This window comes from Ochotona curzoniae, unplaced genomic scaffold (genome assembly GCF_017591425.1).
Source record: "Ochotona curzoniae isolate NIBS_2020 unplaced genomic scaffold, NIBS_Ocur_1.0 contig_3255, whole genome shotgun sequence".
NCBI classification, from domain to species: domain Eukaryota; kingdom Metazoa; phylum Chordata; class Mammalia; order Lagomorpha; family Ochotonidae; genus Ochotona; species Ochotona curzoniae.
Window position 1 is genome coordinate 5,126,734 of NW_024465777.1, and position 26,920 is coordinate 5,153,653.

Genomic DNA, 26,920 nt, shown 5'->3' on the forward strand with positions numbered 1-26,920 from the left:
GGGCAGAAATGTCAGTGTTGTGTGTCCTGCACCTGTGCCAGGTTCACGAGTCCCTGCCATTCCACACATACGATCCCACAGCCTTCTCCCCCAGATGACTATTGGAGCCCCTCCTACACTCTGTGGGGACGAACTTGGCCACATGGTAGGGATGGGGGCTGGCAGCCCGCCCCCTTGTCCCTTCCCACCTCTCCATTCATTCTCCGACAGCCTGCAGCTCTGGCCCACTTGCGCACCTTTTTCTCCTATTGAAATCGTGGCTGCCTTCCCCAGGCCCAGCATAAAAATGGCTTTGTTGGGGCCAGTGTTGTGTCATGGATAAAACCACTGCCTGCAACTCCAGCATTTCTTGTGGGTGCTGGTTTGTGCCCTGGCTGTTCCACTGTTGATCAGCTCCCTGCTAATGGCCTAGGAAAGGCAGCAGCAGGTGGTCTAAGTGTTTGGACCCCTGCATTCACATGGCAGACCTGGAAGAAGCTCTAGGCTCCTGGCTTTAGCCTGTCCCTGCCCTGGCTGTTGTAGCCATCTTGGGAATGAACCAGAGGATCAGAAGACCTCTCTCTCTCTCTCTTTCTCTCTCTCTCTTTTTCTCCCTCGCTCCCTCCCTCATCCCTGTGTCCCCTCTCTCCCCATAATTTTCAAATAAATAAATCTTTAAGAGGGAAAAGAGTGACTTCCTTATTGAAGTCTTTCCCATTGCACCAGCAGAGGACTTGGCCTCTGACCCTGTGTGGCTCTATCTGCTGCCATGGAGACTGCTTCTGGTGTCTGTCAGCTCCCCACCGCTCCCCCTGCCTGACTGCAGGGCTGTGGCTTCCACACCAGGACCAGCAGAGGGGCCCTCCCCACTTCCAGGCTCTTCTTTCCCAAGATTCTGTCTTGCACTGTCAGTCCTATGCAGTGCACGGACAAGGTGTGGTACCAAGGACGGCCCCAGCAGGATGTGCAGAGCAGGCTTTAAGGCCAGCTCCAGCCCGACAGGGCGTGAAAGCCACCAAAAGCCGCATCAAGCTCTGCTCAACCTGCAAGTCCTGGCAATCCCTTCCTCCCCCTGGCTCCCTGTCCTTCCATCACTGTGTCACCTTGTTGCAATTTCCAGCCACCAAACCCTGCTCCCCTACCACTCAGAGTTCATCTGGCACCTTCTCCACTTGAAACCTTCCCTATGTCTCAGTATCCTCTCCTAGCAACAGTGCCCACCATCTTGCGGTCCTCCTATGTGAGTTGCCTTGCAATTAAGAAGTGTGACTTGGGCCCGGCGGTGTGGCCTAACAGCTAAAGTCCTCACCTTGAACGCCCCGGGATCCCATATGGGCGCCGGTTCTAATCCCAGCAGCTCCACTTCCATCCAGCTCCCTGCTTGTGGCCTGGGAAAGCAGTCGAGGATGGCCCAAAGCCTTGGGACCCTGCACCCGAGTGGGATATCCCGAAGAAGTTCCTGGATCCTGGCTTCGGACTGGCATAGCATCGGCTGTTGCGCTCACTTGGGGAGTAAATCATTGGATGGAAGATCTTCCTCTCTGTCTCTCCTCCTCTCTGTATATCTGACTTTCCAATAAATAAATAAATCTTAAAAAAAAGAAGCAGCATGACTTGCCCATAAGATAGGTACTACTATGCCATTCTACAGACAGGTAGGGTGGTTGCTCAAGATCGCAGAGCCCCCTCAGAACTGCCCTGAGAGCCAGTGCGCTAGACAGGAGGGCTGTCTCCAGAGATGATGCAATGACCAGAGGGGATGGAGAGCAGCCGCTGTGGAGAAAGCACTCCCGACCGTGCCCTGTGGGAAGGAAACTCCACCCAAGGTCAGGTGGAGACCAGGCAGAACTTTAACCCAGAAGGTCAAGGATGTTGCAGGGGCAGGAAGAAGAGTCCATCTAAGGATAGTCGGGTCAGGTGGAGGGTGTCACTGGAGAACACCAAAGGTCAGAGGTCAGGCATGGGCTGGATACTACCAAAGGAGGTGGGGCTGTCTCTGAAGTTAGTGTGGCCATGACTAAGGGAAGGCTCTGGTTTAGAATAGATGGATAAATGGGCCAAGGTGTACCCTGGCTGGCTAGCGAGGTAGCACCCTCCAATCTGAGGAGCCAAGTAGGAGGGGAAGGCTCTCTGATAGCTGGGCAAAGAGGACTGGAGGGTCTCCTGTAGGCCAAGGAGACCAGGGCAAGAAGTGCACCTGGGCAGAGAAGAGGTACAGCTGGAAAGAGTCGGATGGGGAGTGGGCAGCCGCTGGAAGCTGCAAGATGGTGGGCACTGTTGCTAGGAGAGGGTACTGAGACCTAGGGAAGGTTTCAGGTGGAGAAGGTGCCAGATGAACTCTGAGTGGTAGGGGAGCAGGGTTTGGTGGCTGGAAATTGCAACAAGGTGACACAGTGATGGAAGGACAGGGAGCCAGGGGGAGGAAGGGATTGCCAGGACCTGTAGGCTGAGCAGAGCTTGATGTCTCCCTGGGCTCATGGCTGCTGGAAGCAGGGACTGGGGTGGAGAGTATCCTGGGGAAGTGGGGAGGCTGTTCTGGCTGCTCCCTGTCCATCCAGGGAGCCGAGATGGAGGTGGCAGGCATTACTGCACCCACTCCCATTGTGTACCCCCAGAGGTGGTCCACAAATCCTTGTGTTTGTGTCTTACGTAGAGCTTGTCAGAGCCTCAACTGTAGGAAAGCCCCTACTTGATAGAGGTTTGGCACCAGTGTTGTGGTTAAGCCTCTACCTGCAACCCAGCATCCCATATTGGGACCAGTTCAAGACTCTGCTACTGCGCTTCCGATCTAGCTTCCTGGTAATGGCCTGGGAAAGCAGTGGAAGATGGCCCAAGTGCTTGGACCCCCTGCATCCACCTGGGAGGTCTGGAGGAAACTCCTGGCTTCTGGCTTCTGGCTTCTGGCTTCTGTCTGGCCCAGCCTTGGCTTTTGCAGCCATTTGGGGAATAAACCAACAGCTGAAAGAGCTCTCTCTTCCTGTGTCCCCTCCTCGTTCTGTAAACTCTGCCTTTCCAATAAATAAAAAATAAAAGCAAAATAAATCTGAGAGAGAGGGAGACTCCCTGGACCGTGCTTTGTAGTGTCATGGGCCAGGCTACCACCAGTGGCATCCCATATCAGTGCTGGTGTGTACCAGTTCGACTCAGCTGCTCTGCTTCTAATTCAGCTTCCTCCTGATGTGCCTAGGAAAGCAGCAGATGGTGGCCCACTTCCTCCTGCTTCTCAGTTGGGCAAAAACAGGTGGTGCTCCTGGCTCCTGGCTTTAGCCTGGCCCATCCCTGGCTACTGGGGACATTTCGGGAGTAAACCAGCAGGTCTGTTTCTCTGCCTCTCCCTGCCTCTGTGTGCTCTGCCTTTCAAACTAAATAAATAAAACAGGCTCAGGAAATAAGACTGACTAGCACAAAATAGAAGGAGGGCTGACCTGTGGGCTATAGGTCATTCAAGGTGATGGTGACATTTGGACCTGTCTCTGGTCCCACAATGAGAGCAAGCAGAACAGCAATTTGTTCAGTGCCCACACCAGGGTCTGTGAGTTGCCCTCTGTCCCCCGTGGTGTCAGCAGGGGAGGCAGGGGGTGCAGGGCAGGGCAGACAGATTGGAGGGGAGCTGGCAGGAAATAGCATGGCCTGTTGGGGATGTGGGAAACAACAACAACAGCCCTACAGGTTCGTGTGCCAAAGCCAGTGTAATCTAGGGCCCAAGCTTGCCATTATTCTCCAGATGTACAGGGTCGGGGGACAGATGGCAAGGGCTTAAAAGGGGCCTCTCATGGAGGGGATGGGAAGTGCCCAGGTCTCCTCAAATGGATGGGGCCTAGGGTGGCAGAAGAGCTAAAGAGATCCCCCTCTGCAATGGCCAGCACTCCCCAGAGAGTGCACGGACGCCAAGGGGTCAGTTGAGGAAATATCTGTGGGCTACATGGGACAGGGCAAATCTGGCACATGCTACCTGCCCGCTTGTCTCCGGCACACGATTCTCACAGTAGGTGCTTTGCATTCAGCCTCCACAGTCTTCATGGCAGGAAGCTGCAGTTCAGAAAGGCTGTGACACTTACCGGGGGTCCCCCAATGACAGAGCAGGAACCGTGCTCTCAGCTGCAAAGCCCTCCGCTCTTCCATTTCCCTGTTCTTAGTGTGGTTTCCAACTTTGCTGTCAAACCAAGTTCCTATCAGCTCCTCTGTGGGCCGGGTGGGGCTGCTTCCCCTTGCACTGACGGCCACTGGGCCCAGGGCTTGGTCCGACTGAAGCTACTGAGAGAGTCTGTTGGAGCCAGGGGCCAAGCCCCAAGCCTCTCCATGTACCCACCAAATGGGTTCTGGGTTCTGAAGGCTGCTGCAGGGTGCCCCCACCCCCGGGAGCTGTGAGTCCAGGCCCGGTTTTGCATCAGGCCCTGCTGAGGTGTTTCCTCCTCCTCCTCCTCCTGCTGCTGCTGCTGCTGCGGTGGGGGCCCAAGGCGCTGCTGGCTGGCGAGTCAGCCTTAGTGCCTAGCTGCTCTCCTTCTGACCCCCGAAACTCCAGAGCCGGGTCACCACCACTGCTGGCCTCCCATTCTGGACTCACACAGGTAACACACCTGAGGGCCAGGTACTGCCACCCGGGATCTTGAGAACCCTCTAGCCCTGAGGACCTGTGGGGGGAAGGGACACTGTGTGAAGCTAAAACCTCTGGACAGACTCTCCCAACGCTCTGTCCTGAGGATTTGAAACAGCAGGGAGGGCTACACTGGGAGGAGAAGGGACTGTGAGGTGAGGGGACTGCTGGGGACAGGGCTGCAATGCCCCGGGCAGAGCCTCAGGACGCACCTACCGCCACGTTTAGATACACAAGCTTATTGGCTGCCTCGGCACCAGCATGCAGCACAGTACACACAACCACAACACATAGCACATAACACAGTGCATAGCATATAGGACAATACACAGCATAGCACATAACACAACACACGGTGCACAGCACACAGGACACAACCAACAGCACATAGGACAACACACAGCATAACACAGAGCACAGCACAGAGCATAGCATGTAGGACACAATACAATACACAGCACACAACACAGTGCATAGCACATAGGACAACACAGAGGGCACAGCATAACAGTGCACAGCACACAGCATAGCATATAGGACATGATACAATACACAACACATAAGACAACACAGCACACAACACAGTGCACAATACAGCACACAGCATGGCAGTGCACAGCACACAAGAGAACATACACCACACACATAGCATATCACACAGGACAGCACTCAGCACCAAAGGCAGCCCAGCACCCAGGTGAACACGGTGACAACGCAGAGAAGGGTGCCCTATGCACATCCCCACTGCTCTGGACACACTGCACGATGGAATCAACCCAGGCCACATCTACAAGTGACATGATACATGGACCCCACGTCCACCCTACTCAGACTTTTGGCAGTACTAGAGAGGGAGACAGCACCCATCCACCTTGCAGGGGAGCCAACACCAGCATCCACCCTGCACCCATGCAGTGTCCACCCTGCATGGTGTTCATCCTGCGCCCACACAGTGAAGACTTGCAAAAACCCCAGGCGGTCAGAGGGGGCCCCAGGGGAGGAGGCCACACGGGTTTTGACACTGACTCAGCTGGGAGGAAACTGCCTAGAGACAAGCCAGTACCTGCCTTGGAGCCACCCTCTGCCCAGCTCTGCTCCATCGGGTATCCTGGCACAGCAGGGTGGGAAGAGAGGAGAGGCCTCCTCATGGGCTCAGGTCACAGCCAGGACTGAACTGTGCACCCCTTACTGCATCCATGTACCCCTCAGAACTGGGCAGTTTCCTTCTAGAGTCACCATAGTACCTGGGCACCACTTGCTCTGCCAGCCTATGCCTCCACCCCCAGGAGCCCAGCCAGGTCTTACAGGGTGGAGGAGCCGTGTGGCCAGAAGAGCCTAAGGCTCCAGGTGAGAGGGCAGGACTGAAAGCCTCCATGGGAGTGGGTGTGGCAGTTACCTCTGGAAGGAAGTGGGGGGTGTGGGCTGGGACGGAGGTTGCCTCAGACAGGAAGGGCAAATGAGCCAGGGCAGGACGGACATGAGGGGTGCAGGGAGGGAACCCAGGTCCAGAGAATCCTAGACAGGAGGGCAGCAGATGCTGTGTATGTGTGTGCTTCCGGGTAGATGGCTATGTGTGTACATCCTGGTGGGTAAAGGTACATTTCAGCAGTTGACTGATACAATTTTACAACCACCTGCTGTATGCACATAGCTGCTTTGAGGGAAAGGTTCTGTTCCTCCCTCCAAGGAGGTCACAACCCCACTAGGTACTACATGTAGTGTGCGACAAGGGTCTGTGTGATGTGTATGCATACAGGGACACATACTTGTACTCAGAGTTACACAGGTGAATCAGCTGGTGGGCCCCTGCCTCCCCACGTGCAAGCTGACAATGTGTGTCTATTGCTCCAGAGTACAGTCTGAGCCTGTGTCTGCATAGGGCTCTGCCTGGGGGCCAGGTGACATGCACCAGCCTGCACAGATGTCTGTGTGCACTGTCTTGAGACTCCCCTGGGTGTGGGTGTGCATGCGTGTGTCTGCACACTTCTCCAAGTGGGTTCACATGCGGTGGATCACATATGTACCATCCACTTCACTGACCTCAGCCACCCAGGTTGTTCCGGACACACCACCAGGGTAGTTGTTTGGGGTGATGAACATAAGGGGGTATCAGAATGTGTTGTATTGGGCCAGGGCTTGACCTGACCCCTTGGTCTTCCCCCCAGGAAGCCGTGTGTGCCCGACTGGGACACAGCCCCAGTTAATGCCCCACAGGGGCCACCCATCTCAGGAGGGCCCTTGGGCCCTGTCCTCCATCCCCATGGCGCATGGACCAGAGCTAGAGGCTGATGGACTATTGGACCTCAGCTTTTTGACGGAGGAGGAGCAGGAGGCCATTGCTGATGTCCTCAAACGAGATGCCCACCTGCGCCAGCTGGATGAAGGGCGGGTCAGGTGAGCAGGGGAGCTCAGGGGGCAGGAGCCTCAGGTGCTGGGGGTTTGAGCCTCACTGCTGGCTCCAGGCCAGCACACAGTCAGACACCTCAGGGCTCCTTGGTTCCACCTTCCCATCCCCTGTGCCCATGGCCCACTCAGCGTGGCTGCCCCAGCTCTCTGCTGTCTCTTCGCCACTCCCTCTAGACACTTGCACCTGCTAAGTGCTGCCCCTCCACCCCAGTACTTCAGTCAACGGTCAACTCCTGGGCAGTGTCCACAGGCCTCCCTAGCTGGGCCCTGCTGCCTCACTGGCTCATCTGTCACTGAACCCCACCCTGCACACATGTGCATGCTCACACACACGGTTGCTTGGGGCTGCCCATTCCCTTGGCTTCTCCACCAAAGCTATCCGACTGTCCTTCCTTTCCTGTCAGGACACGGCGGCAGAGGCACTTGGGAGTTACAGCCAGATCTGGGGACAGACACTCCCTAGCCCTGTGAGGCCAGCCCTTCCTTGAGTACAGTGGTGTTAGGAGGGATGATGCCAAGGCTGCCCACAGCCTTAACTGAGTAAAGTGTTATCTTCTTTGCCTGGAGAATCCCAACTTGCCCTGTAAAATAGCAACTCAAGTGTCACCTCCTCACTCAGGCGCTCACCTCACTCAAATGCACTTGTCTAACCCCAACCAGGTCTCGCCCACAGCCTGAGTTCCTCCAGAGCAGGGATCCAGTCTGGTAGCTGTTGGGTCCCTGGTCCTCCAGTCCCTAGTAGGGTCCTGGCTTGGGTTGAGAAGTGACAGCAGCACCCTCTGCCCTCCTCCAGCAAGCTCCGGGCCTCACTCACTGACCCTGGGCAACTGAAGACCCTGACGGGGGACTGGTTCCAGGAGGCACGCTCCCAGCGGCACCAGCATGCCCACTTTGGCCCTGACCTTGTCCGTGCCTCTATCCGCAGGAAGAAGAGTCCAAGAGGTGAGGGGAGATCCCCCTGTCCTGGGAGGGATAGGAGTACAGGGCAAGCCTGGCCACAGACAGGGAGGGTATCCTGGCCACCACGCTGCCTGGCCCTGAGCCTGTGTCTCTGGGCAGGCACTGCCTCTCGGGCTCTGGGTGGGTGGGTGCCCTGAACTCCAGGCAGCACCTCCCCACCAAGGCCCTGAGAATAGGGACTCATGGAACTTCACACCAGCTCCAAGGCACCAGGCTCTGGGCAGTGATGGAGACCCCAAGGATACTGGGAAAGAGACTGGAGAAGAGCCAGTGGCCAGGTAAGGAGCCATGGGCAGGAGTGGGAGAAGGTGTCTGCCAGTCCCTGCCCCTCCCCCTGAGTGCTGCCTCTGCTTACTCCCAGCACCCCTAAAGCCACGGTCCCTGTGGGGAGACTCAGCGAGACCCAGGATGAGGTGAGGGGGTGTGTGCCTGGGCTGCTGGGGACCAGATGCTGTGTGGGCCTCAGCTGGGTCCTTGGTGGGACCTCTGGATCTGGCTGTCCTGAGCCCACCTCCCACCCCACCCCTGGTAGGGGCAGGGCCTGGGACTGAGTTCTCCTGCCCCCACCTGGGAACCAGGCTGGCTGGGGCAGGCTTAGGCAGGCCCAACTGGTCCTGCAGCTGGTTACCAGCCCTGCCTTGAAGCGGGGCAGCTCTAAACCTTAAAACTGGTACCTGGCTGAAGCCTCTGACAGCTGACCCTAGTGTGACCTTTGACCCCTCCTCACAAGCCCCCTCCACGGCCTCTACCCCTTGCCCTCTTCAGGCACTGGATGTATGCTCTCCATCTGCCCCAGCTGAAGCCTCCAATTTGGAGGCACCAGGACCGCATGAAGGTGAGTGGGTGCCTATGTTAGGGGCACAGAGAGACTGTGGACCCCAATTGGCTGTGGCACCTTCCTCCTCCCGCCTGGAGGGTGGTGAAGTGGACCCAGTGGCCCAAGGCAGTCCTGGCTGGTCCCGAACCTGCGGACCACCAGCCCCTCCCTATGGGCTCAGGCTGGTAGGAGGGGGCGCACTCAGCAGCTCCGATCCACCCGGGTGCAGGGGACTTGCAGATCCACTCCCAGGAGGCGGACCCGGAGCCGGAGCCTGCGGTGGCGTCGTGGGCAGAGCCGGAGCCACAGCCCTCGGCGGCCCAGGTAGGCGGGAGAGGCCGGTGGCGACTCGCAAGACCCGGAGCGGACTCTGGGTGGAGCGGCGTGCGCCTGTCCCGTCGGTGGCCCAGCGCGATGAAGAGGGGGAAGGGCGAGCAAAGAGGGGGCGCCCCAGTCATTTGCGCGCTGTCCAGACCGAGGCTGCATCCAAGAACCTGGAAAACGGGGAAGAGGTCCCGGGGCCCAGCCCCTCCCTCAACCGCATGCTCAGCTGCAGCTCCTCCGTGTCCAGCCTCAGCTCCTGCACGGTGAGCGAGGCCGGGAGGGAGGTCGCGGGTGGCGAGGTCGCCGAGCCCCGCGCCCCGAGCCCCTGTCCGTGACCCTGCACAGCCCTCGCCTGAACCCCGCCTCGCCCCGGAGTCCAGTGCCCCCAGGCCCGCCCACCCCCTCGAGGCGCTGTGTGCGGCCTCGCTCGCTCTATCCTACAAGGCGAGGTGCCCCCGCGGCCCCGACGGGCGGGAGGCCGCGTCCACCGGTCCTCACTCCTACCCCTACCCGCCGGCAGCTGAGCGGCAGCCAGATAAGCCTGACCGGGGAAACCGAGGCGGGCGCCGTGCAGGTGTGCGGCTCCCTGCACTTCGCGCTGCGCTATGAGCCCGACACCGCCGAGCTGCGGGTGCAGGTGATCCAATGCCAGGGCCTGGCCGCGGCCCGCCGCCACCGCTCCGACCCGTGAGTGCCCAGCTCGACCAAGTTGAGGGGACTAGGGGGCAAAGGCTCCCAGGGCAGCTCTCGAGGCTGAGTACCAGAAGGCCCTGGCCTCACCACGCATCCTCCCCTCTCCCGCCCCAGCTATGTGAAAAGCTACCTCCTCCCCGATAAGCAGAGCAAGCGCAAGACGGCAGTGAAGAAACGGAACCTGAATCCCATCTTCAACGAGACGCTGCGGGTGAGGGCTGCTTCGACGGGGCGTTTCCAGTCCCCAACAGGATGCAGGGGCAGCCAGTTTCCTCCGCTCTGCGGGGGAGTGGCCGGGAGGAACCCTCACCCCACCATCGCTGGTCCCCTGACTCTGTGCTTTGGTCCTGTCGCAGCCGCACGGCAGGTGTCCCATGCCCCTCCGGCTTCCTAAGATGCCCTTCCCAGCATGCGGGAGGATGTGGACTCCCGTCCCCGTAGGGTCTGCCCACTAAAGTGCTCCTCCTGTCCCCAGTACTCCGTCCCGCAGGCCGAGCTCCACGGCCGGGTGCTGAGCCTCTCTGTGTGGCACCGTGAAAGCTTGGGTCGCAACATCTTTCTGGGCGAAGTGGAAGTGCCCCTGGACACATGGAACTGGGACTCGGAGCCCACCTGGCTCCCTCTGCAGCCACGGGTGAGGCATCCATGCCCAAGCGCGGAAACCCATCTGCCGCCTGCCTTCCGTGGAGGCCTGCTGGGGGATGCTGGGTTCTTCGGTTCCTCCTCTGGAGGCCCTGCCCCCACACCACACCCCCTCTGGAGACTCCACTGCCTTGCGGCTCCTTGGACCGCCCCCTGACGAGCCCACCTCCCACAGGTCCCACCCTCTCCCGACGAGCTTCCCAGTCGCGGGCTGCTCTCCCTGTCCCTCAAGTACGTCCCCGCTGGCTCTGAGGGTGAGTGAGTGACCACCCCACGCGAGGTCACCCCGGGCGGGCCGAGGAGGCGGGAGACCCTGGCTCCCCTAGGCAGTGGACCTGAACCCTGAACCGAGCCTCTCTGCAGGTGCGGGCCAGCCTCCTAGTGGGGAGCTGCACTTCTGGGTGAAGGAGGCCCAGGGCCTCGTGCCGCTGCGCGCCGGATCCCTGGATACTTATGTGCAATGGTGAGGGCCGCAGCAACAGTCCAAGAACCCCTATTTAGTCACCTCTCGGGGGGACCTAGCCTGGGCTGTGAACCCAGAGCTCCTCCATAGAGACCCCAAAGGTGAGGCTATGGTGCTTGGCTCTGAACTTGTAGTTCAAAGTAAGTTCTACAAGACCTCTAGGGCTCACACTGGGATGTGAGATGAAGGTAGGCCAGTTGGGTCCTGGGTTCCACCAAGGACTTTACAGATAGGGTTATGAAGCTTTGAAAACTTCCATCCCCACACTGTGGGGAAGAGGGGAGGGGGAGGAACCAGTGCAGGGAAAGGGTGGCAGAGCTCCCCTGCAGGCACAGGAGCACAGGGGGCTGCCCAGAGGAGGTGGACATTGGGAGGCAGTGAACCTAGGAGGACAGCCAGAGCCAAGGTCCCAGGGCTCCAAGGGTTTGAAACCAGGTCTCAAGCAGGAACCAGGGGACGCAGACATGTGGGAGGGACAACGGGTGGCACTTTTGGCGGGATGGTTCTAGAAAATGTGAGGGTGGTCACCTGGTGGTGCCCCCTCACCCACAGCTCAGTGCTGCCTGATGACAGCCGGGCCAGCCGCCAGCGCACCAGGGTGGTGCGTCGCAGCCTCAGCCCCGTGTTCAACCACACCATGGTTTACGACGGCTTCGGGCCTGCCGACCTGCGCCAGGCCTGCGCTGAACTCTCACTCTGGGACCACGGGACCCTGGGCAGCCGCCAGCTGGGGGGCACACGCCTCAGCCTGGGCACTGGTGAGACCAGCAGGGCCTCAGTCACTTCTCTTGCCCATCCCTGAGCTTTGGTGGCCCCTGAGATCTGGCGGGGGTGGGGTGGGGTGTCATGGGGCTTGAGAGCATCTGAGACCAGGCAGGTGTCTCTTGGGGTCTGAGCTATGCAGCATGCCCATCTCTCCCTCTCCTTCTGGCACCTGCAGGCAGTAGCTATGGGCTCCAGGTGCCCTGGATGGACTCCACGCCTGAGGAGAAGCAGCTGTGGCAGGCCCTGCTGGAGCGGCCCTGTGAGTGGGTCAATGGCCTGCTTCCCCTCAGAACCAACCTGGTCCCCAGGACATAGCCCTACCCAGCCTTGGTCCACACAGCAGGACCTGCCCTTGACCGAAATCAATAAACTGTGTTCTGAGGGCAGGAACAGGCTGCACTGTGCCAGGGTACAAAGGGGAATGGGACACATGGGGTGGGGGGGAGTTAGAGGGAAGTGAGAGGGACCAGCTTCAGGGGCTTCGGCCTTAGACACAAAGACCTCCGCCCAACGCACACGTGCCCCTCCCAAGCTGCCAAGACAAGGGTACAAAAAGAGTTCTGTTTAATAGTCATTGGTCCCTCACAGAACACACGGGGAGGAGGTGCCTCTGATTAGTTCACATACACCACCCTACAGCACCAAGGCCTGAGTCCTGCCTGACCCTCACCCACCCTCAGCTGCCCAGACCCCAGGGCACAAGTGTTAGAAGCTGCCTGTGTGGTCTTCATGCGTCCATCCATGGTCCCTCCTGTTTCGGATGCTCTCACTCAGCCTCCCGGGTTCCGGGTGTCCCTGACATGGATCCTGCTCGCTGGGCCAGAATGGCTCTCCAGATGCGGCAGACCATCCCTCCCCTGGAGGTAAAGGTTGCATGTAGCTTGGCCTGAGGGTCCTGGGCTCTTTGTAGTCCCCACCTGTCTTCCCCTGAACCCCCTCTGTCCCCAAGGGCCCTACAGTTTTCAGGGCCAGCAACTGGGAGTCAGGATGTGTGGCTCAGCCTAGGGGGCCGGGGCTGTACCTGATGCGGGTGTAGATGAGGTCATCTCGCGTGGCACAGGTCAGCAGGGTGTGGAGGGTGAAGCTGTGCTTCAGCAGCTGGTAGTGGACAAAACCCCACAGACACAGGAAAAGGTAAAATGACACAAAAGATCCAGAAAGACAAAAGATAGCAAATGCTGGCAAGGCTGTGTCGAAAGAGGAACTCAGGTATACGCTGGTTAGGAATGTAAGTTAGGACAGCCCTAACAACCTAGAGCTGGAATACCACAGCCATGATTCAGCAGCCCCACTGTGTGGTCCGCAGAAGTTCATAGTCAGGTGGGATGGGGAGGATGGGGGGACACTGTAGCATCGCTGTCACTTGGGGCACCTACATCTCATCTGTGTGCTGGCTGAAGTCCTGCCCCTCCACCAGTCCCCGACACCTCAGAGCCAGCTGCCTGCTGAAGTGCCTGGAGCAGCGATGCTGCTGCTGGGTCCTTGGGTCCTGCCTCCCACAACGGAGACTTGGCATCAGCCTGGCCAATTCAAGCCGCTGTATCTGGGGAGCAAACCAGTGGATGGAAGACTGACCTCTCCATCTCTTCCTGTCACTCCAACTTACAAATACATAAATAAATCTTTTTAAAAAGGCTTAAAAGATAAATTTGTTTTGGTCCAAAATCTTTTTGAAATCTATGCAGAAGAAAGGTTTTCTGAAAGTTCACAGAAAATACATGTGCTGCTAGGCCCAGTGCCATGGCCTAGCAGCTAAAGTCCTCGCCTTGCTTACGCCAGGATCCCTTATGGGCACCGGTTGTAATCCCAGTGGCCCTGCTTCCCATTCAGCTCCCTGCTTGTGGCCTGGGAAAGCAGTGGAGGACAGCCTAAAGCCTTGGGACCCCTACGCCTGTGTGGGAGACCTGGAAAAGGATCTGGGCTCCTGGCTCCAGATTGGCACAGCACTGGCTGTTATGGTCACTTAGGGAGTGAGTCATTGGATAGAAGATATTTCTCTTTGTCCTCCTCTATGTATATACTCTGACTTTGCAACAAAAATAAATAAATCTTAAAAAAAAATAAAGAGGAAAAGAAAATGCATGTTATGAAAAACCTGTAGGGCCCAGCATGATGGCTCAATTGGCTAATCCTTGCAATTGCTGGGATCCTATACGGGTGCTGGTTCATGCCCCAGCTGTTCCACTTCCCACTCAGCTCCCTGTTTGTGGCCTAGGAAAGCAGTAAATGATGGCCCAAAGCCTTGGGACCCTGCACCTGTGTGGGAGACCAGAAAGAGATTCCTGGCTCCTGACTTTAGAGATCAGTTCAGCACCAGCCATTGTGACCATTTGGGAAGTGAACCAGTGAATGGAAGATGTTTCGCTCTGTCTCCTTCTCTCTGTAAATCTTCCTTTCCAATAAAAATAAATCTTTAATATAAAAAAGAAAAAAAACCTGTGCAAAGATTTCAAAACATTTTGCAACCAAAATGAACATATCTTTTTCATTCCATCTTCCTTACACTTTGAAGTGACCTTGTATACCTCAAGGAACAGAGATGAGCCTGCCGGCAAGACATGTGTCTTCTTGCTTACAGCAGCACTGCCTGTGAGTCGGGCTATGGAATCAGCCCTGTGTGCCCCAGTGGATGGAGAGAAAACGTGGTGCATACACACAAGGGAACATTATTCCATGGTCAAGAAGCAGGCACTTCTGTCATTTACTGTCCTTATCATCCAGTCTGTAGCATGGATGGAACTGGATGACATCATGAGTGAGATAGGCCATGCATAGTGACAGCACATGGCCTCGCTAAAGCTGAACTCAGAGAAGTAGAGGCCAGAGCAGTGTCTGCCAAAGCCTGGAGGGCGTGGGGTGGAGGGCGATGGAAAGAGGACCTTGATGTGCACCTGGGGAGGGGGAGTAACTGCCAATCCAGCTCACAGTTGGATAATGACGATGACAACAATTAATTGCATATTTCAATATAGCTAATTCAAAAGTGAGCAGTGTGTGCGGCAATACATGTGCCAAGTACCTGGTCATTATACATTGCGTAGACTGAAACGGCTCACTGTACCTGAGAAATAGAAAATAAACACAGACGGCCGTGTCCACACAGAGAGTAGGACACTGCTCCACTTGACCAGCAACGTGCTGGAGGCAAGGATGGGTGCGGTGACACAGTGGTTTAGAGTGCCTGACTGGAGGCAGGTTGGCTGCTCCAGCCTCCAGTCCAGCTTCCTGGGAATGCACACGGTAGCAGCAGATGATGCTTGCGGTCCTGACTTCTGGCTTTTGTCTGGTCTAGCCCTGGCTGTTGCAGACATTTGGGCAGTCAACCAGGGGATAGAAGATTGTGTGTGTGTGTGTGTGTGTGTGTGTGCGCGTGTGTGTGTGTGAGAGAGTGCTTTGTGAATAAATAAACTTAAGAAAAAAAAAAGCTTGAGGCAGCTCGCATCCTTTCTGGGTTTCAGTGTTTCCATCTGCACAATGGGACAGTATACTAAATATTCTTCTAGTATCAACATTTTTCTTCTGAAAGATGGACAGAAATTGAAGGTTTTGGGGGGGTGGGAGGGCAGGGAGAGCCAGCATTCTCCTTACCATTTGGATGGTGTCAGAATCCACGCGCAGTTCCTGGAGCCACTGGACCAGGTTCTGGTCTTCAGGGGTAGCAGCTGTCAAGAAGTCAGGCAATGAGGCTCTAGCGAGGAGAGCCTCCCATTAGAGAGCAGCCTCCACCTGCTGCCCCAGCCAGACACCGCTCACCTGGGGGCTCTGAAGTCAGCATGCGGGTGCTGGCCTCATCCATCTGCTGTAGGGCCCGCTGCATCAGGCTCTGGCACTCCCGTTCTTTCTTGGCCAGAATGTCGCGGAGCCTGTTGGAGGGGGAGAGAGGGGAATGGAGTGGTGGCTGAGGCCAGCGGTAAAGCCCATTCTCAGGCAGCGTGCGACCCTCCGTGATTTCACCTGTCTGTCTCAGCCTGCAGGAGATCCAGTTGTGCCATCAGAGTTGGGGGCTCCTCCTTGGGTTCTCCCGCGGGCGGGCTCAGATGGACCACGGTCTCCTGCTCCTGCTGTGGGGACTCGCCTTCTGGACCCAGCTCCTCTGATCTCAGTGTCACCGTGTCCTTCTCCACCTCTGCAACCAGAACTGGGTGAGCTCAGGTGGGGTGAGATGTTCCCCAGCCAACCCCACCCCGCCTCCTCACACCTGCTGCCCATGCCCCCAGGGTCATACCCTCACTGGACGCCTGCGGTCCCTGCTCCCTGCTCCCACTGGCACCTGGGACCAGCACGGCCAAGGCGGCCCTGACAGCGCGGCTGAGCAGTGAATCCAGCACGAACATCCAGTGCGGGCGGATCCGGCGCCTGCGGAGGATCTCCTTCACCTGGGGAGAGAAGGAAGGTGCGGCTGGGTCCCCTGAGCCTAAGACAAAAGTGTAAAAGTCTAGAACAGCGTAGAAAACGTAGGAAACAAGTGGGTTTAGTTGGGGCCCAGCAAAGGGCTGGGAAGCTAGGACAGGGCAGACAACCCCATCTTCATGCAGAAGACAAGGAATCCAGGACCCCCAAGGCCTAGCACATGCCCAGGCACTGGGAGCTCGTGGCCTGCTGTTGGGTACTGTAGCTGTGAGAAGGCACCCTCACCGCATCCGGGAAGGCGAAGAGAGGGCCGTGCAGTTGGGTAGGCCCCAGGCCCTGGGCCTGCAGCTGCTCTTGCAGGGCCCGCAGCTCCTGGGCCAGCTGCCGGCGGTTGGGCGTGTGGATGTGTGCCCCGAGGCAGCGCACCAGCTGCTCCACGTGCAACCTGTCCAGACGGGAATCCTGAGAAGAAACGAAGGGATCAGCAGGTGTTGGCACCTGAGCCCCAGAGATGCTGGGAGCTGGAGGAAAGGCCATCAGTGCGAGGCCTGTCCACGCACGACCACCAGGGGGCGGTGGGGCGGGCCGCCCACCTGCTCTGGTTCCCCGCACAAATTCTCGGCCAGCTCAGGCAGTTCCTGCTCCAGCACCGCGGCCAACATGGCCCGGCGCTCGCTCTCCTGGTGCAGCAGGTTCAGCCCCGAGCTCTCCTCTGAGGACGTGGATTCCTCGGCCCCAGGCTCCTCGGGCACTCTGGGCACAATGGAGAGCGGTGGCTGAAAGGTGGGCGGCAGCACCATCCAGCCACATCTGTCCCAGGGTTTGAATCCTGGCTCTTTTACTTGTATGCCTACTTCAGAGGAATTAAAAAAAGACCAGCCTTGCACTGAGGGGACACAGTGGGAGTAAAAGTTCCTGAGAGAGGGCACAGGTAGACACCAAATGCCACTCTTGTAAGTGACCCAGATGCCCAGGCTCTTAGGAGGGCTTTATCTGGAAGGAGTATGAAGGCAAAAACAGACCAAGAGGACCCTAGGTTCTCACCGGAGCTGGCTGGTGCCCCCATAACTAAGGCAGCGCTTCGGGGGGCTGGCAGAGCCCTGAGGGGGTGTCTGAGGACTTGGAAAGGTCTGGGCCTGGGTGGCGGAGTCAGCCGAGGGAGTGGGACTGGCTGCAGGGACTCCTGAGGGAGGGAAGGAAGGGCAGGGCTGTCAGCTCGGCTCCTCCTCAGCCCTCTCCCCTCCCCCCTCCTCCCTACGGCACCTGAAGGCCGGGGAACATGTTGTGGGGAACTGGGGCTGCGACTCCTCTTGCCAGGCTGCAGGAAAGGGTCCCCCAGCAGGGCCTGGGCACTGGCTCGGAGGCGGGGGTCTGGCTCGAAAGTTCGAAGGAGGAAGGTTTGAGCCTCAGCGGAAAGAGAGGCGGGCATTGGCGGGTGCACCTTGTACATGCCCACCTGGGGGTGGGGAGCGAACAAGGGTCAAGGTCAAAGGTGTTCATGGCCCAGGCTGGCCCTGCCACCTCCACCTGCCAAGCCGTGGAAAAGGGCTCTCACCTGAAACATGGCAGCCTGTGGGCTTCCCAGCTCATGGAAAGGGGGGTAACCTGTGGCCATCTCGATTACAGTGCAACCTAATGACCAGATGTCAGCTGCCTTCCCATAGCCTCGTGGGCCCTGGTCAATGATCTCTGGGGCCATGTACTGAAGGGTCCCTAGGGTAGGAGAAAGAAAGCAATGGCCATCTAGACTCGACCATAGGAAAGCAGGACTCCATCCTGTAGTGGCTGCCTGAACCAATCATCTAAAACAGCACCCAGCGCCACCCCTGGCTGCTGACATCCATCCTGAATTTTGTTGCCCACCCTAGTTTCCATCAACACCCCCTTCCCCCACCCCCTCCCTGGAACTGCCTCTCCTGCTATCCCCTTTGACACCTGGTTTGGCTCACACCAACACACCTGGGCTGCATTTCAGGGGCTAAACTCAATGTCATCCATTGCCTGAGCTCTATTTTGAAATGCCATCACTTCACTCCAGTCCAATCACCTGCTCTGAGTTCCACACCCCCTTTCCCCATTAGGACTCCAACCCCACACAGGACACTTCACTCCCTGGTACCTCCAAGAGGCCCTCTGCTCCCCACCTGCACGTGTCATAGCCACCCTGTCACCTGTGAAGGTCCCGGCGCAAGGAGTGATGCCTGCCAGCCGCTTGGATGTGCCAAAGTCCGAGATCTTGAGCAGTCCACTGAAGGTGTTGATCAGCACGTTGTCTCCCTGGTCAGTGAGGACACCAAGCTGGGTCCCTGACAGCAGTTCTAGAGCCCCATCTTGGTTCCTTGGTGCCTGGGAACCCCCAGCCTGGCCCTTCTTCCCTAAGCCTTCTCCTGCCATGCCACTTACATGCCCCTCTGGGAACAGGCATCTGAGCTGCTTTTGGCTCTGAGCCTCTTCCCTCTCGTGACCCTCGTCATCCTTTGGCAAATCATCTGCCCACGGGATGGGAGTTGCAAGCTTGTGGATGGGACTCAGCCCTGCTCCAGCAAGCCTAGGTTGGACGCGACTTGGCACGCGGCTCACCTTGATGTCTCGGTGTACGATGTGGTTGTCGTGCAGATAGCTGAGTCCCTGCAGGATCTGGCGGGTGTAGAAGCTGATCGTGCTCTCGTTGTCCTTCAGAGCTCCCCACACCGACCGCAGCAAGGAGGACAGGCTGCCTGGGCAGATGCAGTTCACTCCTGCCTTTGGAGGCCCACTTACGCCACCCAGTCTCTATCCAGGGATCAGACGCACCCACGCAGGGCCCAGACTCCATCACCCAACAGCCGCCACTCCCTCCGCTAAATCTGGGCTGCTCCACCCACACACGCTAGGCTTCCTTTGCTCCTGGGGGTTCTCCACCCGCGGAGTTCCACACCTTCCATTTCGTTCCCATCCCACACAGGCAGATACCTCCGGGCACCTCCTCCATGAAGATCTTGAGGTAGCCGCCTTGGCTGGCAGAACCCAGATAGCGCACGATGTTCTTGTGGCGGAGGCGTTTGTGTAGTGCTATCTCCTCGTGCAAGGGCTGAGAGAACCTGGCAGGAGGTGGAGCAGAGAGATAAAGAGGTTCGCGCAGCTTCGGGCTGGCGGGAAGGCTTCGCCAAACCCAATACCGGCCGCATTCTGACCCCAGGACCCCACCACGTCCACAAGCCGCCACCCTCGTCCCTGCCATCACCCCACCACATCCAGACCCCTGCTGTCCACAGCAGGAGGTCTTCGGAGCCCTCCCACCCTCGCCGCCGTCCACCTCCAGGCACCGCCTTGCTGCACGCCAGCCCCGCCCACCCGGGCGCCCTGCCTGCATGCCCGGCGTTCACCGCACCTGCTGTCCCGTTCGGGAATCTCCTTGATGGCGATGCGTACCCGAGTGTGGCGCTCGCGGCCGGCGTACACCACCCCGTAGGTGCCCTTGCCCAGCACCAGTCGCTCGCCGGTTTCTGTGTACTCATAGTCAAACTGGGAACCGCAGGATGACAATGGGGTTCAGCGGGGCACACAGCCTTCGCCCTTCTGCAGCCCTCAGTCCCGCGACCTCACCTCCAGCACCTCCCCCACGCCCTCTGCCTCCTCTGCCGGGGCCGTGGAATCCGAGTTGGTTACCAAGGCTTGGATCAGGCCGCAGAACCTGAGGGCACGGGGAGGTCAGGTCTGAGGCAGAGCCGTACCTGACTTCTTCTGGCCCCCTCCACACCCTCCACCCTGCCAGGAGCATTCTCAGAGGATACGCACCACTGGCAGTGCCCCACGCTGGGGAAGCAGAGCTGTGTGTCCTGAGCAGGGGGCAGCGCGTAGAGGAAGCAGCAGCGCTCATCCTGCTTGGAGGCGCTGCGAAGGAACAGGACAAGGAAACCCAGTGAGCGCCAGGCCTGACCTGCAGCACCAGGACTGACCAACTGACAAGCAGCACCCTCCCCACCCCTGCCCCTGGGCCCTGCCTCTCACCTGACCCCACAGATGGAGGCCACAGGAAAGGTCCAGCTGGCTTCGCCACCCTGCCAGAGATGGAGAGTTTGATGGAAGATGCTGGAGCTGGGATAAGATAGAAGAGGTGCAGAGAGGGGAACAGGGGAGTAGGGGCTCAGCAGGGACCTCACCTGGGTCTTGGGCTCTAGCAGGCTCAGGGTCACAGCATCTACCAACTCCTCCCCTTGAACCTGCAGCCTGGCCGGCAGTAGCACCTTGTTCATTTCCACCACCAGCACCTGTGGGCAGTGTGGGTCAGAGATCAGCCAGGAGGGGCTTGGTTCCATCCTGGACCTCCCCTCCTTCCCCTACACTGCCTCCACCTCCCGCCCCCAGCAGCCTCACCAAGCTCTGGCTTCCCTGAGGCGAGGCGGTTAGGAAAGGTTGGCAGGACTGCAGCAGGAAGTGGAGCCAGAAGTGAGCCTGCCGCAGCGGGCCCCCAGGGGGATCGGGCATGGGCCTGAAGTGCTGGTAGAGCAAGAAGGTCTCCATCACCGACACCAGGTACCTGCAGGCACAGTCTTTGCCTCAGCTCATGCCTGGCACCAGCCAGCACTGCTGGGGAGAGCATACTGACTGGAATATGCCAGAAGGTGGGTGTTGGGGTGCTACAGGCACAAAGCTGAAGCTACCAGGTCCTGGCCTTTGGGTTCAGGCTGGAATGCCAAGGTATAGGGGTTGACAGCCCAAGGCCAGGCCAGGCACCTCTGGATGAGGCCACCTACCAGATGGGGGCGTTGAGTTTGTAGAGCTGCTCGGCAGCCAGTGCCACCTGGTTGGAGTCGTTGGCGAGGATCTGGGCCCCCAGGTAGAAACCTACATCCCAGTAGTACTGCATCTTCTCCACGCAGCCCTTGCGGGCCAGCAGGCAGCCCAGCTTCATGCCTGGGGAATGGAGGCGTGAGCTCCATTGAGAGTGGGTGCGGTAGAAGGGGAGGTTCTGGGTATGTAACACTTTTCACATGATTGGGAAGTGAAAGTGTGGCGGGATCTCGGGAAGGCGCACAGAGCAGTGATGGGCTCCGGCTGATGTGTAGCTCGGTGTGCACTGAGCACAGGTGCCGCTTAAGCAGGGCTCCTGAGGGCCCAGATCAGATCTGAGGAAGGACCTGGCAGCAGGTGGGGGCAGAGTGCAGTCAGAAGGGATGGACTCGTCCTAGCTCCGGCCCTGTGTTCTTTCCAGGCCCCCCTCTGCCTCCCCATGGTGGGAGCTAAGGAGCTGAGACCCGGGCTTACCAATGAGCTGCAGCTCCTCTGAATCCTCAAAGTGCTGGCCGGCGGCAATGAGGAGCACAGCGGCATTGATGCCCGAATGGAGACTCGGCTCCACATCAAAAGCCTTGCGGTACCTGGCAGTGCACAAGTGCCAGCCGTGGGCTCACAGCCTGCTCCTCAGCCCTCTGGCCCGGCCCACCGCCTGCGTGTCTGCCTCCTCACCAGTGGTAGGCCTGCTCCAGGTACTTGATGTCCTGGAAACCAGAGCTGAAGAACATGTCCTTGTAGACACGGCCACACATGCAGTACAGATCTGGCGCCACCGAGCCCTCGAGGCGCACCAGCGGCAGCAGCACAGCCAGGGCCTTCTCCCGGTCCCCAGGCCTGTTCCTCCTGCAACAGGGTGGAGTGGGGCTGTAGGGATGTGGCTGATGGCTCTCCCTGACTCTGCCCAGGAACCTCTGGACCGCAAACAGCGACGACTCTTCTGGGACTCCATATAACAGTGATGTGGTCAGCATTGACCTCCCCGGTTGATAGTAACTCCTGGTTGCACTGCTTCTAGGGGCGGTGGCCTTGGGCAGCTGTGACCCAACAAGTGCAGTGCCACCTCCCCTGTGCCTGCCAGCAACAGTGGCTCAGAACAACAAGGATGTTCTGATATCCGTGCATCAACCAGCTCTCTGCACAGCAGGGCTTCCATGCCACCCTTGGCCCAGCACGTGGCCCTGACCCCAGCCCTGCTCCAGCACTCACCGGTTGAGGGCAAAAGTGTAGTGGAAGCAGATGTTGTGCTGCTCGGCCACATCACAGGTGGGCAAAGCCTGCAGCGTCTCTACCAGCTCGATCATGGCAGTGTAGTCCTGGGTAAGGGAGCAGGAGCGCTGGCGGGATGGATTTGGGCTCTGGGAAAACCTTGGGTTGAGGTCCTGCCTCCCCTGACACCTCCTCCCCCTGTAACGCATACATACACACACACACTTGCCTAGGCCCCAGTCTCTGTGCCATCTGCCAGGGTCAGGAAGCAGAGCCCCACACCTGGTGTCCCACATCTCACACCTGCACTCCCCTTACTACAAACAAGGAAACAGGCCCAGGGAGGTTAGATGGCTTTCTCATGGCCACCAGCAGCAGAGCCGGGAGCCCGGTGGCATCTCTGGCACCTGCACGTCGCGGTAGGACAGCAGCAGGTTCATGATGATGTCGGGGCTCAGCAGCTCCACACTGTCCAGCCTCTGCTGCAGGCGAGCCAGCTCCTGTCGTAGCTGCTGCCCACTGAAGCGCTCCCGGGCTTGCCGGATGTCCTGCCGAATGGTCTCCCGGAAGTAGCCACTGAAGCCCAGGACAGGAGAGGGAGAGAGAGCATGGAGGGGCCTGGTCTCAACCCACTGAACCCTCACCATCCTCTGCCAGGTGCCTCTTCCCTGAGCACCCCATTACCAAGAGTCTGTCGGGGTGGCCTCCAGCAGGCGAGCCAGCCGGCTCACCAGGGGGGTGAGCAGGGCCTCAGTGCCCATCCCCGCCTGGACCAGCCCATCAGCCAGGCCCCTCAGGAGGCCTGCCTCACCGCACAGCACCCGACCTGTCGCCGTCACCACATAGGGGATCAGTGTGTAGCTGCCAGCGCAGTCCTGGGAGGTGGGAAGCAGATATCAATGGGGTCAGAGGTCAGTACTGGTGTAGAGAGGGGGCTATGACAGGGTCAGAGGTCAGTGCCAGGGTAGGGGTGGGGGTAAAATGGAAGGAAAAAGGCACACTTGGAGAAAGGTGCCAACAGAGGGGTCCATGATGGCAGGGAGCTCAGGGGCGTCAGAGGTACCTGCAGAGGTCAGGGGGCAGGGGACATATAGAGGGGAAGAGTAGGGTCTGCTCACCGCATTCTTCTGGAAAACATCTTCCTGCAGGAGACACATACAGTCATCCCATGCTCTGGTGCCCCCCTTCCCATCCCCTCATCCCTGAGACCACCTACACGCAGAGCCTGCAGGTCTGGGAGGTCGGCCTGGGAGCAGAGCAGCACGTTGTTGGTCATACTGAAGCTCTCCCGCACGCCAAGGTGGTAGAACAACGAGGGCTGGGCCAGGGAACTGCTCACCTCCAGCACCACCACATCTGCAGCACACGGTACAGGTGCAGGCCCTGAGCCCAGGAGCCCAGCATGGCGGGGGAAGGGGGTACACCAGCTGGGGCCTCAGTTTCCCCCTCCTAGGGTCCTTGGGCTTTTTGCCATAACTGACATCTGCCGTGTTGGAGAAGAGTAGTTGGGTTCACTGGGCTACGGCCCTGATGCTCACACTGGGCACAGGGGAGGGGAGACTGCACTCCACCTCTGACCCTGTTCCCAAGTCATCTGGCAGGCAGGACTCTACCCTGGGATCTCAAACTGATGTCTGGAAAGGGGGCCTGCACCATCCTGCCAGCCTGTGTGTGTACACAGCTCATGCCCTCCCACCCAGATGGGCAAGGACCCTTCACGTGAGGCTGCGATTTCATAGACATCCCGGAACCACGGTTGGCTAACTCTGGGATGTCCATGTCCAGACAGGTGGGAGAGAGAGGGAGCAGCCGCCTTCTGGCCCCGCCTGTTCTCTCGCAGCTGCTGAGTCTATCTTAGGAGCCACAAAAGCCAATTCCTCCGGTTCAGCCCCTGGCCCTAGTCCGAGATTTCCTTTCCATGTCCTAATTACAACTTCCCTTCCGGGATTCAGCCTCGCGAGCTCCGCGTGCGCCAGGCCCTGCAGCCCCGCCCCCAGGGCCACAGTCCCGCCCCTCTTCCCGCCCCGCGGCCGTCGAGCCACGCCCATCACCCGCCCTGCGACCAGGCCCCGCCCCAAGCCCTTCGGCTTTAGTTTAATCCTAAACTCCACTCCTATCGTGGCCCCGCCCCGCGGTCACCAAGCCACGCTCCCAGGCCCTCTGCCACCGCGGATCCCGGGCCCGCCCTGCGTCCAGACCAGGCCCCAGGCCCGTCGTGACCCCGCCCCACAGTCTCCGAGCCACGCCCCCACCAACCCGCCCCCAGCCACTTTGCTGCCGCGGATCTCGGGCCCACCTTGCCTCCAGGCCCCGCCCCGCGGGCGCCAGGCCACGCCCCCACCAGCCTCTGGCGCCGCGGATCCCGGGCCCACCCTGCGTCAGGCCACACCCCAAGCCCGTCGTGGCCCCGCCCCACAGTGGCCGAGCCACGCCCTCACCAGCCCTCCCGGCCCCGCCCCCGGCGCGCGCTCACCCGCGTTGTAGAAGGAGTCGAGCGCGGCGGTGTCGCCCAGCGCCAGCGTCCCGAAGGGCAGGCTGCGCAACTGCGACGGTGGCCGCGGTCCCGGGAGCTGCGAGCAGGCCTCGCGCAGGCAGCGCAGGGGCAGCGGCTCCGCGTCCGAGGCTCCGGCTCCAGACCCGGCCTCGGGCTGCGGCTCGCGGGTCAGCACGTAGACCACTCGGAGCGGCCGGCTCCGGGAGCAGCCCCGACCCTGGGGCCCCGTGAGCGGCCGGCCCCGACTCAGAGCCTCGGCCAGCGGATCCTGCCAGCAGCTGCCGGCGCGCTCCAGGGGCCCGGACCGGGGGCGCGGCCCCGCCATGTGGGGGACGCCGAGAGCTGAGGAAACCTCGGCGCGGCCCGAGTTCTGGAGGCCGGCCAGATGCCAGGTTCTGCCAATCTGGAGTCGGGGGGGGGTGGGGGCAAATGTCAGCCCAGACTTGCCAAGTCCTGCAGATCTGATACCCAGGGAAGTCCGAGGTACCCGGTGACCGGCGATCCCGGGAATCGGTCGGGCCGAGACCGCCACTCCTCAGGGGAGCACCGCCGTCGCTCTGTCTTGCCTTCACATGTGGGCCGGCCCAGCCCTTTTCCCGGCCGCCTGGGAAAGCTCCACCCTCGGCCCTGGGGCAGCGCCTCTCCCTGAAGACTAGGGATGCGTTCTCTCGCCTCCCTCCTGAACTTATGAGACCGGCCACTTCCGGACAGCCAGTGTGCCCTGTGCGCGCCTGCTGTACGCCAACTGGGGTGGCGTGCCCAGGCCTGGGAGTTTGCAGGCATTCCCCTGCTGGGCTCCTGGAGGAGAGCTGGCTGTGCAGGGCAGGGTGCACAGTGGGTGTGCTGCAGGGCCCGCAGGTGCAGGTGGGAAGGGACTGGAGTGTGGGGGAGGCCTGTTTTCCAACCCTGGGCCTCAGCAAGGAATGGGACTTTGGCTCTGGGCCAGAGTCTGTCCTCTGACCAGGGGGACTCCTACTGCCCTCTAACTTTTCCCTAGAACATATCTCACAATCACAACTTAATCTGCTTGGAAGAACCCCATGACCGTTTGAGCTGCAACAGTGTCCCAACCTCCAGCCCTCCAACTGTCTGGTGTAAATTGGTAACCAAGGCAACCTGGTGTAGACCTTAGTGGTCCCTAAAACCAAGAACTGGGAACTTCAAGAGACGAAGTGGCTTGTGCCAGATTGCTCAGGTGCAGGATCATTTCTGCCACCACCTGTTACCAGCACACACATGGCTTTGGGCAAATCACTTGCTTGGTCGATGCGGCTGTGGTGACTGCTGTTTTATGCCCCAGCTGCTTCTTGACAGATCTAGTTTGACCCAAGGTTCAAACTGGCCCCAGGCAGGCCAGGTAAACAGCAGAAGGTGAGAACTTGGCCTGCCATGGAGGCTGGGACAGGGGACGTAGGGATGGGCAGACAGCTTACAAGAGACAAGTGTGAATGGCAGGAAGGGCAAAAGAGCTGTGCGGTTCCTACCAGAAAGCCACCTGCTTGCGGACCCTGGGAGTGTATGTTCAAACTCCAGCCAGTCTCTCCCTGGGAGGCCCTGCTGGCTTGGCCTTGCACACCTTCAGGGGCAAACCCCTGGTGGCTCCCTGGGAGCTGTGTTGCTTCTCCCAACTTCCAGGAAGTTCTTGCTGAAGGGGAGCTGGCAGGCCTGGGGTAATGGCTCAGTGGCTAAATCCTCACCTTGCAACCGCTGGGATCCCATATGGGTGCCAGTTCATGTCCTGGCTGCTCCACTTCTCATCTAGCTCCCTGCTTGTGGCCTGGGAAAGCAGTAGAGGATGGCCTAAGGCCTTGGGACTCTATACCCATATAGGAAACCTGGAAGAAGCTCCTGGCTTCGGATTGGCTCAGCTTTGGCCATTGTTGGTCCCTTGGGGAGTGAACCAACAGAGGGAAGATTTTTGTATCTCTTTCTCTCTGTAAATCTACCTCTCCAATAAAAATAAACTTAAAACAACAAAAACAAAAAAGAAGAGCTGGCACTTGGGTCCTTGTCCTACCCTGGAGGGTTTGTTCCAGTAACTAGAAGAGCCAGGAAAGCATGTAAATGATTTATTGTTAATTGTGGACAGGGATGCAGTGGCAGTTGGCAGTGAGGAGGTGGCGAAGGAAGCTGCCTGGGAGAGATAAGGGCACTGGCTGCAGGGGGTGGTGGTGGCGGTTCAGGCAGCACCAACTCAGTGCTGTGGCAGGGGGCTCACCCTTTAGCCAGAGCCCAGGCCAGCCGATGGCGCACCTGCAGGCCGCGATCTCAGCCACAGCCAGGTGCCTACTGAGATCAGATTGTTAGCAGAGTCATAGCGCCAGGCACCAGGGACAGGCGGGGCACAACTGCCCCCAGCATGAGTCATGGTCAGCATCATTGTAGCTGGAAGCTCAGGAAGTGTGCCCCAGGCTGGGCAGGCTGGGCAGGCATGACGGTGCCCAGCACCCC

General features: G+C 59.3%; 2 protein-coding genes across 3 annotated transcripts; one reads left to right on the forward strand and one right to left on the reverse strand.

Moving 5' to 3' along the window:
- The first annotated feature begins 4,220 nt into the window (after positions 1–4,220).
- On the forward strand, positions 4,221–12,029 carry SYTL1 (synaptotagmin like 1). Its single transcript, XM_040979666.1, has 15 exons — positions 4,221–4,547; positions 6,739–6,967; positions 7,773–7,921; positions 8,139–8,217; positions 8,301–8,352; positions 8,705–8,774; positions 8,986–9,080; positions 9,230–9,343; positions 9,601–9,767; positions 9,888–9,984; positions 10,249–10,407; positions 10,591–10,669; positions 10,779–10,878; positions 11,431–11,636; positions 11,819–12,029. Exons 2-15 carry the CDS (start codon positions 6,777–6,779, stop codon positions 11,956–11,958), a joined length of 1,698 nt encoding a protein of 565 aa, XP_040835600.1. The 5' UTR covers positions 4,221–4,547; positions 6,739–6,776; the 3' UTR covers positions 11,959–12,029.
- Positions 12,030–12,112: 83 nt separating this feature from the next.
- On the reverse strand, positions 12,113–25,013 carry MAP3K6 (mitogen-activated protein kinase kinase kinase 6). 2 transcript variants are annotated; one of them, XM_040979664.1, is made up of 29 exons: positions 24,449–25,013; positions 23,192–23,331; positions 23,094–23,117; positions 22,660–22,850; positions 22,383–22,551; positions 21,976–22,082; positions 21,442–21,612; positions 21,241–21,353; positions 20,730–20,889; positions 20,350–20,512; positions 20,136–20,243; positions 19,984–20,033; positions 19,771–19,866; positions 19,579–19,666; positions 19,364–19,497; positions 18,946–19,073; positions 18,574–18,710; positions 18,165–18,270; positions 17,549–17,706; positions 17,257–17,449; positions 17,038–17,176; positions 16,587–16,746; positions 16,279–16,455; positions 15,914–16,019; positions 15,598–15,769; positions 15,397–15,506; positions 15,232–15,305; positions 12,665–12,741; positions 12,113–12,500 (listed from the first exon to the last, which is right to left on the reverse strand). In XM_040979664.1, the coding sequence occupies exons 1-29, from the start codon at positions 24,792–24,794 to the stop codon at positions 12,410–12,412; spliced, it is 3,888 nt and encodes a 1,295-aa protein (XP_040835598.1). In that variant the 5' UTR covers positions 24,795–25,013; the 3' UTR covers positions 12,113–12,409. The 2 variants fall into 2 exon arrangements, with proteins under 2 accessions (XP_040835598.1, XP_040835599.1); XM_040979665.1 differs by lacking the exon at positions 23,094–23,117.
- Between the last annotated feature and the right edge of the window lie 1,907 nt (positions 25,014–26,920).

What these genes read in the sequence shown, in the direction of transcription:
- SYTL1 (XM_040979666.1), top strand. Translation starts at nt 6,777, where the DNA reads ATGCCCCACAGGGGCCACCCATCTCAGGAGGGCCCTTGGGCCCTGTCC. An exon ending in CAGGAAGAAGAGTCCAAGAG is followed by an intron (nt 7,922 to 8,138) that starts GTGAGGGGAGAT and finishes ACTTCACACCAG; the next exon opens with CTCCAAGGCACCAGGCTCTG. An exon ending in CCAGCCTCAGCTCCTGCACG is followed by an intron (nt 9,344 to 9,600) that starts GTGAGCGAGGCC and finishes ACCCGCCGGCAG; the next exon opens with CTGAGCGGCAGCCAGATAAG.
- MAP3K6 (XM_040979664.1), bottom strand. Translation starts at nt 24,794, where the DNA reads ATGGCGGGGCCGCGCCCCCGGTCCGGGCCCCTGGAGCGCGCCGGCAGC. An exon ending in CACAGGCTGCCATGTTTCAG is followed by an intron (nt 17,450 to 17,548) that starts GTGAGAGCCCTT and finishes CCCCACCCCCAG; the next exon opens with GTGGGCATGTACAAGGTGCA. An exon ending in CTCATCTACACCCGCATCAG is followed by an intron (nt 12,501 to 12,664) that starts GTACAGCCCCGG and finishes CTTTACCTCCAG; the next exon opens with GGGAGGGATGGTCTGCCGCA.